The sequence below is a fragment of the Schistocerca americana genome, chromosome 2 (genome assembly GCF_021461395.2).
Source record: "Schistocerca americana isolate TAMUIC-IGC-003095 chromosome 2, iqSchAmer2.1, whole genome shotgun sequence".
Taxonomy (NCBI): Eukaryota; Metazoa; Arthropoda; class Insecta; order Orthoptera; family Acrididae; genus Schistocerca; species Schistocerca americana.
Window position 1 is genome coordinate 297,796,216 of NC_060120.1, and position 12,267 is coordinate 297,808,482.

The 12,267-nt window shown below is 44.8% G+C and overlaps 1 protein-coding gene across 1 annotated transcript in view; it reads left to right on the forward strand.

Annotated features, from left to right (window-relative positions):
* Nucleotides 1-2,038: 2,038 nt before the first annotated feature.
* The window catches only part of LOC124596015 (sodium-independent sulfate anion transporter-like), a 157,544-nt gene continuing 147,315 nt past the window's right edge, over nucleotides 2,039-12,267 (forward strand). Inside the window, exon 1 of the mRNA XM_047134969.1 lies at nucleotides 2,039-2,143. Coding sequence (XP_046990925.1) covers nucleotides 2,068-2,143 — 76 coding nt within the window. The 5' untranslated portion in view covers nucleotides 2,039-2,067. The remainder of the gene's footprint in view (nucleotides 2,144-12,267) is intronic.

Sequence of the window (12,267 nt, forward strand, 5' to 3'; positions counted from 1 at the left end):
ACAATCCTAATTTCCTATAGTTTACCTTCGTGGTCCCTACGCGAAATGAGGATGTCGGCGGTAGAACCGTTCTGCAGTCAGCTTCAAACATCGGTTCTCTAAATTTTCTAAATATTCTTCCTTGGAAAGAACGTCCCACCGTCGCTGACGATCGCGTGGCATGATATCTGTGGCGGCCATTATCCTGATATTAATAATCTACTTCTACATACATACTCCACAAGCCACCATACGGTGTGTAGCGGAGGATACTCTGAAACTAATCATTTCCTTTCCTGTTCCACTCGGAATTAGAGCGAGGGAAAACGACTATCTGTATAACTCCGTACAATCCTAATTTCCCATAGTTTATCTTCGTGGTCCCTACGCGAAATGAGGATGTCGGCGGTAGAACCGTTCTGCAGTCAGCTTCAAACATCGGTTCTCTAAATTTTCTAAATATTTTTCCTTGGAAAGAACGTCCCACCGTCGCTGACGATCGCGTGGCATGATATCTGTGGCGGCTATTATCCTGATATTAATAATCTACTTCTACATACATACTCCACAAGCCACCGTACGGTGTGTGGCGGAGGATACTCTGAAACTAATCATTTCCTTTCCTGTTCCACTCGGAAATAGAGAGAGGGAAAACGACTATCTATATAACTCCGTACAATCCTAATTTCCCATAGTTTATCTTCGTGGTCCCTACGCGAAATGAGGATGTCGGCGGTAGAACCGTTCTGCAGTCAGCTTCAAACATCGGTTCTCTAAATTTTCTAAATATTCTTCCTTGGAAAGAACGTCCCACCGTCGCTGACGATCGCGTGGCATGATATCTGTGGCGGCTATTATCCTGATATTAGTAATCTACTTCTACATACATACTCCACAAGCCACCGTACGGTGTGTGGCGGAGGATACTCTGAAACTAATCATTTCCTTTCCTGTTCCACTCGGAAATAGAGAGAGGGAAAACGACTATCTATATAACTCCGTACAATCCTAATTTCCCATAGTTTATCTTCGTGGTCCCTACGCGAAATGAGGATGTCGGCGGTAGAACCGTTCTGCAGTCAGCTTCAAACATCGGTTCTCTAAATTTTCAAAATATTCTTCCTTGGAAAGAACGTCCCACCGTCGCTGACGATCGCGTGGCATGATATCTGTGGCGGCTATTATCCTGATATTAGTAATCTACTTCTACATACATACTCCACAAGCCACCGTACGGTGTGTGGCGGAGGATACTCTGAAACTAATCATTTCCTTTCCTGTTCCACTCGGAATTAGAGCGAGGGAAAACGACTATCTATATACCTCTGTACAATCCTAATTTCTCATATTTTATCTTCGTGATCCCTACGCGAAATGAGGTTGGCGGCGGTAGAATCGTTCTGCAGTCAGCTTCAAATATCGGTTCTTCCACGGAAAGAACGTCCCACTAATGTCCTATATGCGGGCTCTTTACAGATGAACCACACTTTCCTAGCAGCCTCCCTATTGGGAGTTTATTAACCGACGTCGGCCATTCGCCTTCCCTAAATAGAGACTAATCGATGCAATCCTTGCTTAATTTCAGGCACGAGAACCTGCGGCATTTGTTGGCAGCAGAAGCTTTTCGATAGTACCGGACGCCGCTGGGAGGAAAACAGTAGTATCTCAAAGGATTGGCTGGCTCTGAGCACTATGGGACTCAACTGCTGAGGTCATTAGTCCCCTAGAACTTAGAACTAGTTAAACCTAACTAACCTAAGGACATCACAAACATCCATGCCCGAGGCAGGATTCGAACCTGCGACCGTAGCGGTCTCGCGGTTCCAGACTGCAGCGCCTTTAACCGCACGGCCACTTCGGCCGGCCTCAAAGGATTACCGTAGCTGATGTCAGGGGCAGAGTGTGCGCAGCGGGACGCGTCCGGCGTTCCGGCGTACTCGGCGCCCCACGGACTGTGGCACCGATCTGCCATCTAGCGGCGCGGCGCCGGCGTCATCGTTGGCCTGCCTGCCATATAACAGCTGCGGCGGCGGACGCCCACCTCACAGTGTCCCGTGCAGCAGCCACAGACACACCAACAGCTACAGAATGCCGCCTCAGCAGGGCAATAGCGCGACGCCACAGTCTGCGCACCCAGAGGACGTCCTCGAGTCCCTGCCCACAAGTAGGTATCTGTCCTTGCCTGCTTAGGTTCAGTGTCAACCCTATCCACCTGCATCTGGCTCATTATTATTAACTCGTTCCACCATTACATTATCTTCATAATGTTTATTTTCTCCGGAACGCCCAGGGGCGTAATCAGTGTTATGAAATTACAGCTGGTAGTCACGTTATGTTGTTTTTTACCCTCGACCAGTAATCCTGTGTCAGTATTCCATCATTACTATAAGGCATTCCTCTTGATGTTATTCTAAAATCAGTCATAGAATTGAAGTACCGACATAAAACATCATATGTTCCTAGGCACACTATCCTTTAGGAACAACAATCTGCCCTACTAATTTGATATCAAGTAATGAAGATCGAGAAAGACATTTTCATAGTACAACTCTCACGTTTACTTCTTAAAGGTAGATTATGAAGAGCTGCTAGAAACGATAAGGTTTCCTTAATTAAGGCGACTATATTTCCTCACTATTTAAGACGCTCGCCCAAGCTTACGTAGGTAATTTTCTCCCGATTTATAAGGGATGCTCCCTACAAAGAAAGAAACAGGCGTTCTCAGGGGTAAGATCTGATAAGATTTAAGTGGTGCCATATTAATTCAAAATAGTTTTTATAATTCATCATAAGCCTAACAGTGGAGTCCATCCAGACGTTTAGCGTAAGAATCATACAATGGCGTAACAGACAACTATGTAAATGGTCATGAATACAGCAACGACACACCGGTGTTTGACCTCTCACTGTACAGTGCATGCGACCTTACAAAAAAACTTGTTGTGTCTCTTGTTTCAGTTTCCTTGCTGATAAATATGCAAGATTGTCGAGAGTCCCATTACAGATATGCATCATACTATTGTCACAAAAAACCTCATCAGCACTGCACTGGTTTGACTTCTTCTGGTATTTCACATGCAGAGACGTGTATAATTTAATATAAACTACGTAAACCGATATGGGCTCTGATAATTACTTCTCTGAGTAACCTTAAGCCTCAAAATATTTAAAACAAACTACATTTCGCATGAAATTTCCACTTGCCTATCGCAGTGCTACTCTCTTATTCAATGTTTCGTAAATGTATGGTGTTCAATAAGTTTTTTGTAAGTGTAGGCTTCCATCGTCCAATTGTCTTACACCAAAACGTTTCCACTACATTTTTATCGAACGCAAACATGTCTTATTCCAACTTGTTGTTTACTTATTGAAATTAGAAACTCCAACATGATGTTGTGTTCCAGTATGGTACCTTAAAGGGCTTTGGTTCTGTATAAAGTAGTGAATGAAAACTCAGTTAAGCGTTGTCAAGTGAATCAATAGGACATTAGTGAGTGATGCCGACAAGTGAACTTTCAGAATAACTGTAATCATCTTTCAGAATAACTGTAACCACTCCGAATCCCGAGCGAAAAGGAAGAGAGCAATTTCCTATCTAATAGAAAGAGCACCAATTTCAATAGTTCACGTCTATTTCCTTCAGCACAATATGAAACAATGCACACGACTGTATCTTTCACTAGATTCTGGGGATCACCTTCGCCAAATGTAGCGGTAAGTCATTGTGGAAAATCACTGTTGACCGCTTATAAAATTTTTCAAAGTTTTTCTTTCTTTCTTCTTTTTTTTTTTTTAATAGCTCACTCGCAGTCGATTCAGGCGAAGCAATTCCTACGCTAAGTTAGATCTTCTTGTCCCCCCTAAGAGAAGAGTGGAGTTGATAGGCCTAGCAACAGGATAGAATCAGATCAACATATTACTGCAGCAATTAATCAACTTGGGTCAAAATTAGTTTGTGAGAGACGTCTTCTTTTATTATTGCAACATGATTTCACTAAAAAATACCAATGGAGCTATGGTTAACACACTGAACTCGCATTCAGGAGAAGCAGTGGTGCTAAAATTCCCGTCGAGCCACCATAGCTTAGATGTCCCATTAATTCCCTGAATCACTTAGGGTGACTGATAGATTGGTTTCTACCGATGCCTTTATCATCCTTGCTGTATCCTAACCTTTTCCCTGTCTTAATCTTATGGACGACGGGATATCAAGCCCTAACAGTCATCATTTTCTTAAAAAATAAATCTACGTCATTCAGAACTCGTGGCAAACGTACACTTGTAAAGGTGGTTTACTTTTTTCCAACTCCAAACTTCCGAAATGGTGGTCTTGAAACTGGAGACACCAGTGCAAACATAATCACTATGTGAAGGCTCCATGATGTTACACTTGTCTCTGCTCTGAAACGCAGCAGAGTCCAACGCAGCAGTAGGCCATAATGTCGACAGTCACCTAAGGAACACCGTAAGTTGGCATCCTCAAGATTAAAATACAGTTTTGTATCTTTCCTTGTTTTTGTTGTCTTCAGTCCGAAGATTTGTTTGATGCAGTTCTTCACTCTATCCTGTGCAAGCCTCTTAACCTCCTGATAACTCCTGTAACCTATATACATTTGATCCTGATTACAGTAGTCAGTCATTGACCTCCGTCTACAATTTTTACCTCCCACACTTCCCTCAGTTAACAAATCGACGATTCTTTGATGCCTTAGGATGGGTCCTATCAGTAACTTTCTTTTCCCTTTAATTCGTTTCAGTACCTGTGCACTAGTTATCCGATCTACCCCTCTAATCTTCAGCATTCTTCTGTAGCACCACATTTTTGTCCAACCTTTTTTTTTTTTCGCCCACTTTTCACTGCTGTACAGTACACGGAAAGACTTCGAAACCTTCAAATCTACATTCAATGTTAACAAATTTCCTTTTTTTAAAAAGTTGTCTCACTGTTGCCAATCTGGATTTTACATCTTCTCAACTACGCTCATCGTCCGTTATTTTGTTGCCCAAATAGCAAAATACATCTACTATTTTAAGCGTCTCGTTTCCTAACATATTTCTCCCGGCATCACCTGATTTAATTTGAATACACTGCAGTACGCTTCTTTCACTGCAGTCTCGTTTCTATGAAAATTGTAAGTAAAGTTTAGGTACCTGTATTTTCATCCCTGCTACTTCAGAATTTAAAAGAGTATATCCATTCAACATTGCCCAGACCTTTCTAAATCCAGAAATGCTATAAGGATAGGCTTGTCTTACTTTTTTCTATCTTCTAAGACAACTCGTAGGTTTAGTATTGCTTCACATGGACCTACATTATTCCGGAAACCAAACTAATCTTCGCCGAGGTCAGCTTCCATCAGCCTTTCCGTTCTTCTGCGAATAATTCTAGTCAGTAATTTGGAATCGTGACTTATCAAACTGATGATTTCGTAATATTCACGCCTGTCAGCATCTACGCGTACTTTCTTTGGAACCAGAATTGTTACTTACTTCCTTTATAGCCAAGCACGTACTTGGCAGTGATGTCTCGTAAACTGTCGTTTTTATGTCCTCCGGATTCTAAAAGTGTAAGACCATTACTGTTTACAAAGAGTAAGACTCAACAGTCGTTAGTGGCTTCCCAATTTTTATCCTAATGATTCTGGGGACGCCTTCTCTTTTTTGTTGCTCTGATCTCTGAAATAATGTAGCAAATGCGTCGTGTTGAAAAAAAAGTAACAGTTTCTTGAGGTTGTTCGAACATCTACACCAGTAGGACCTCTATGTGGGGTCTAAAACATTAAGTCTCCTACACCGGTCGTTGTTGTGAAATACTCTTTCGCTATCTGCAGATGTTTATTTGTTTGTCGTGTTGTCGTGACGCTGTGTAACTCACCGGCTGTCAAGTACGATGACAAGTCGACTTAGCTCCAAGACATTCCTCTCTGCGCGACAGAAGGTATGGAACATGCAAAGGTTTCCATCCAGTAAAAAGAAATACCAGAGAAGGGACACTACCACCACCATCATTCTCAGGGCTTAAATAGGGCGATTGGGTTCCGAACCGAACTGTGAATCAATGGCACACCATTTATGGGACAAGTTTCTCTCCAATCGTTAATGACAACGAGATTATAAATTTAAATAGCAATTGATCTCTTGACTCTACTTTTTTCAGAATTGACAGTCATTGATGACTAGCACAAGAGAGGTGATAGCGTAGTTCCCTTTCCCTCCCCTGTCCAATTTTGTGTTCACTAGTTTTATTACCTCCAAACAGTATTCTCTGTGACCGAACAGTGCAAGTAATTTTTAACACTCTGTTATCTGTTCCTCAGACGGTAGCTCTGACTGGAGTTTCTATATAAACATATGGAAACCCCAAACCGACCTGTAATTCAGACTCTACGGTAAAGTGGTGCCCCCCCCCCCCTTACAGGCACGTTAAGTAAGATCCTTCCTAGTAAATTACGGAGTTCAAACCGTGTTACCTTTTTTTTTACCTTAATCAGCATACTTGTGCTAATATATGTATATATTTTTAAATATACTGATTTGCATGAAAGTAAACGTTGCTTCAGCAATGACTTTAACGCATAACTGTATCGTTATTAACTCTGTGAAACCAAAACCGTTTAAATGAGACCCCCAAAATGCGCACTGTATCCTAATAAGTTGTCTGTAACACACGGGTTCACATCACATGTCCGTGTTGATTAGCAGGCAAGCGACTATCATTCCCCATCACACACTTATGGAGCGCGGGGCAGTGAATCACTCGTAGTTCCTGCTCTTTCTTCTGCCTGAATCTGACAAACGAATTAGTAAAATACTGTACTGCGCATAACAGTCGTTTCTTGTCTGCGTGGTTGCAGCACATAATTATACACTACTGGCCATTAAAATTGCTACACCAAGAAGAAATGCAGATGATAAACGGGTATTCATTGGACAAATATATTATACTAGAACTGACGAGTGATTACATTTTCACGCAATTTGGGTGCATAGATCCTGAGAAATCAGTACCCAGAACAACCACCTCTGGCCGTAATAATGGCCTTGATACGCCAGGGCATTGAGTCAAACAGAGCTTGGATGGCGTGTACAGGTACAGCTGCCCATGCAGCTTCAACACGATACCACAGTTCATCAAGAGTAGTGACTGGCGTATTGTTACGAGCCAGTTGCTCGGCCACCATTGACCAAACGTTTTCAATTGGTGAGAGATCTGGAGACTTTGCTGGCCAGGGCAGCAGTCGAACATTTTCTGTATCCAGAAAGCCCCGACCAGGACCTACACCATGCGGTCGTGCATTATCCTTCTGAAATGTACGGTTTCGCAGGGATCGAATGAAGGGTAGAGTCACTGGTCGTAACACATCTGAAATGTAATGTCCACTGTTCAAAGTGCCGTCAATGCGAACAAAAGGTGACCGAGACGTATAACGAATGGCACCCCATACCATCACGCCGGGTGATACGCCAGTATGGCGATGACGAATACACGCTTCCAATGTGCGTTCACCGCAATGTCGCCAAACACAGATGCGACCTTCATGATGCTGTGTACAGAACCTGGATTCATCCGAAAAAAATGACGTTTTGCCATTCGTGCATCCAAGTTCGTCGTTGAGTACACCATCGCAGGGCCGGCCGGTGTGGCCGAGCGGTTCTAGGCGCTTCATTCTGGAACCGTGCGACCGCTACGGTCGCAGTTTCGAATCCTGCCTCGGGCATGGATGTGTGTGATGTCCTTAGGTTAGTTAGGTTTAAGTAGTTCTAAGTTCTAGGGGACTGATGACCTCAGATGTTGAGTCCCATAGTGCTGAGAGCCATTTTGAAGCATCGCAAGCGCTCCTGTCTGTGATGCATCGTCAAGGGTAACCGCAGCCATGGTCTCCGAGCTGATAGTCCATGCTGCTGCAAACGTCGTCGAACTGTTCGTGCAGATGGTTGTTGTCTTGCAAACGTCCCCATCTGTTCAAAAATGGCTCTGAGCACTATGGGACTTAACAGCTGTGGTCATCAGTCCCCTAGAACTTAGAACTACTTAAACCTAACTAACCTAAGGACATCACACACATCCATGCCCGAGGCAGGATTCGAACCTGCGACCGCAGCAGTCGCGCGGTTCCGGACTGCGCGCCTAGAACCGCGAGACAACCGCGGCCGGCCCCCATCTGTTGACTCAGGGATCGAGACGTGGCTGCACGATCCTTTACAGCCATGTGGATAACATGCCTGTCATCTCGACTGCTAGTGGTACGAGGCCGTTGGGATCCAGCACGGCGTTCTGTATTACCCTCTGAACGCACCGATTTCGTATTCCTGCTAACGGTCATTGGATCTCGACCAACGCGAGCAGCAATGTCGCGATACGATAAACCACAATCGCGATAGGCTACAATCCGAGCTTTATCAAAGTCGATAACCTGATGGTACGCATTTCTCCTCCTTACACGAGGCATCACAACAACGTTATACCAGCAACGCCGGTCAACTGCTGTTTGTGTATGAGAAATCGGTTAGAAACCTTCCACATGTCAGCAGTTGCAGGTGTCGCCACCGGCGCCAACCTTGTGTGAATGCTCTGAAAAGCTAATCATTTGCATAACACAGCATCTTCTTCCTGTCGGTCATCTTCATGGTGTAGCAATTTTAATGGCCAGTAGTGTATTTACAGAGTACACATTCCCGGTGTCAGATGTTCTGTATGTGAAATATATAGTTTGCTAAATATCTGCTAAATATCTGTTAGTAAAATCACTTCTAAATAAGTGATATGCAAAGATTAAATAGTTTCAGTTTTGAGAGAAAAGACGGTGCATTTATCAACTGTGAGAAGTTAAAGATGTGGGACGTTCTGGAAATCTAACTTGGACTCACCCATTGGCGAAAATTGCTCTATCTATTAAATCCCCTACGCACGACTTGCGGACTGAGTCAACCTCCTGAAAGAAAGTTTCAAAGAAAGTTAGAGAAACCAGCAGCAACTTAAAGCTTCGAGAGGGTCCTTAATTTGCGCCTGGAATTCCATTGAACGAGAAAGACGTTTGCGTGCGACAGCTGTCCAGCATTCAATTGCAGATGATCACAATTGTTATTCCATCTTACATTTTCCCGGCGGAGGTTCGAGTCCTCCCTCGGGCATGGGTGTGTGTGTTTCTCCTTAGGATAATTTAGGTTAAGTAGTGTGTAAGCTTAGGGACTGATGACCTTAGCAGTTAAGTCCCATAAAATTTCACACACATTTGAACATCTTACATATCAACTACACTCCTGGAAATTGAAATAAGAACACCGTGAATTCATTGTCCCAGGAAGGGGAAACTTTATTGACACATTCCTGGGGTCAGATACATCACATGATCACACTGACAGAACCACAGGCACATAGACACAGGCAACAGAGCATGCACAATGTCGGCACTAGTACAGTGTATATCCACCTTTCGCAGCAATGCAGGCTGCTATTCTCCCATGGAGACGATCGTAGAGATGCTGGATGTAGTCCTGTGGAGCACCTTGCCATGCCATTTCCACCTGGCGCCTCAGTTGGACCAGCGTTCGTGCTGGACGTGCAGACCGCGTGAGACGACGCTTCATCCAGTACCAAACATGCTCAATGGGGGACAGATCCGGAGATCTTGCTGGCCAGGGTAGTTGACTTACACCTTCTAGAGCACGTTGGGTGGCACGGGATACATGCGGACGTGCATTGTCCTGTTGGAACAGCAAGTTCCCTTGCCGGTCTAGGAATGGTAGAACGATGGGTTCGATGACGGTTTGGATGTACCGTGCACTATTCAGTGTCCCCTCGACGATCACCAGTGGTGTACGGCCAGTGTAGGAGATCGCTCCCCACACCATGATGCCGGGTGTTGGCCCTGTGTGCCTCGGTCGTATGCAGTCTTGATTGTGGCGCTCACCTGCACGGCGCCAAACACGCATACGACCATCATTGGCACCAAGGCAGAAGCGACTCTCATCGCTGAAGACGACACGTCTCCATTCGTCCCTCCATTCACGCCTGTCGCGACACCACTGGAGGCGGGCTGCACGATGTTGGGGCGTGAGAGGAAGACGGCCTAACGGTGTGCGGGACCGTAGCCCAGCTTCATGGAGACGGTTGCGAATGGTCCTCGCCGATACCCCAGGAGCAACAGTGTCCCTAATTTGCTGGGAAGTGGCGGTGCGGTCCCCTACGGCACTGCGTAGGATCCTACGGTCTTGGCGTCCATCCGTGCGTCGCTGCGGTCCGGTCCCAGGTCGACGGGCACGTGCACCTTCCGCCGACCACTGGCGACAACATCGATGTACTGTGGAGACCTCACGCCCCACGTGTTGAGCAATTCGGCGGTACGTCCACCCGGCCTCCCGCATGCCCACTATACGCCCTCGCTCAAAGTCCGTCAACTGCACATACGGTTCACGTCCACGCTGTCGCGGCATGCTACCAGTGTTAAAGACTGCGATGGAGCTCCGTATGCCACGGCAAACTGGCTGACACTGACGGCGGCGGTGCACAAATGCTGCGCAGCTAGCGCCATTCGACGGCCAACACCGCGGTTCCTGGTGTGTCCACTGTGCCGTGCGTGTGATCATTGCTTGTACAGCCCTCTCGCAGTGTCCGGAGCAAGTATGGTGGGTCTGACACACCGGTGTCAATGTGTTCTTTTTTCCATTTCCAGGAGTGTATGTGAATTATATGCGATGCGCCACAGGCATATCAGGTGTTTAGTTGGTCCAGACGGACAAGGAGGATCGACTTACGTTACAGCTGCAGAGATACATATGGCAATCGCTTTTCACCGACAGGTCGTAACAAGATAATACACACTTCCAACATAGTTGGAACAGGACGGGAAATTTCGTGTTCCTTTAAATTTTTATCGAGTCGTTCAATAGACATTACTCTTATGATAGATTCCCGTTGTCTTCAGCTACGGTATCTCAGAGATGTAGGCACGAATGCTTTCACAGAGTTCGCAGAGCTTTTCCGCTCTGCACCCCACTGCCGATTAGTGGACCACCGTACGTAGTAACTCCACATATGTGGGACAAGCTAGAAGAATTCTTGACGGGTACGACCCGGCATGCTTCCCTGGGCGACTTGTGCGCAAACGGCACAAATGTAAAGCATGCGCATCATATGATGGCTTATGGTCTCGGTGAATATCAACCACGTATGAGTCAGTGTCAGCAGACTCTCAGATAATTCGCTAATGAACATCTTATCTGCAGGAAAATACGAGTACTGTCGCTAACGAGGTGCACATACAGAACGACCAAGAGAAGGTTCCACTTCCTGTAGTGAATGGGACTGCACCTTTTGTATGTTTGATGACAAGCATAAACAGAAGGAAATCAATCTGGTTGTATCCGACTACAGTGATAAACCTCTGTACATTTTCTAGTCGCTTTTATAGTTGGAAGGAATATTAAATAGCTATATTCCGCAGTTTGTATTGTAAGTGCCCTCTTAAATTAACGTGACAAGCTTACGAAGATGCTGAGTGAAACAAAGGACCTAAAAAATCTGAGAATAGGTCTTCAGTATCAACTGTGAATCCACTCTATTGTCTCTGTCACGTAGTATGCTTCATTTGAAGATTCGTGAAAATAAACTAAGAGCGACTCTTATAATTAAATGTTTCCCTGGGACATTTAAGTCTCTTTTTATTATCTGCGATAATGATCGAAGCAGACGAAATGAATTAAAATTTGTGCTGCGGCAAGCAAGAAGACTCGGGTTCGAGACCCGGCCGCAGCACAAATTTTAATTCATTTCGTCTGCTTCGTTCATTATCAAGAGCGACTCGGTGACTGGTGTGTCTTGGTCTTCTGGTAATTCCTTTAGAGCTAAGAGCAAGGTTCCGTTGCATAATGCTGTGTATTCATTCATCACTTCTCACGATGACCAGATGTAAGCCCTGTCAAGCGTTCTTCAGTGACTTAAGGACTACAACTGTGAGCTGTTAATCACATAAAAGTTCTGTGTGAGTATAAGTAACAAGTTACATCTGCGTGTCAGACCAGATCTCTAAGATGTATAGCACGCATTTAATTGATAATACTATTCCCAGTCATGTCGTTGACTGATGCACCTGTTCTGCCATTCCAGACTTGTCAACGATGACATATCTAAAACAGAGGATCTGTAGGACACACAGTCTTGTCATCGATATTAAAATAACGTTGTTCCTGAAAATACGTTTAACACTTCAGCTGGACTACCTTGTATTGCTCTTTGTTGTAGTATGTTCCACAGATTCTTACATAGAATTGTATGAAAGGCGTTGGAAA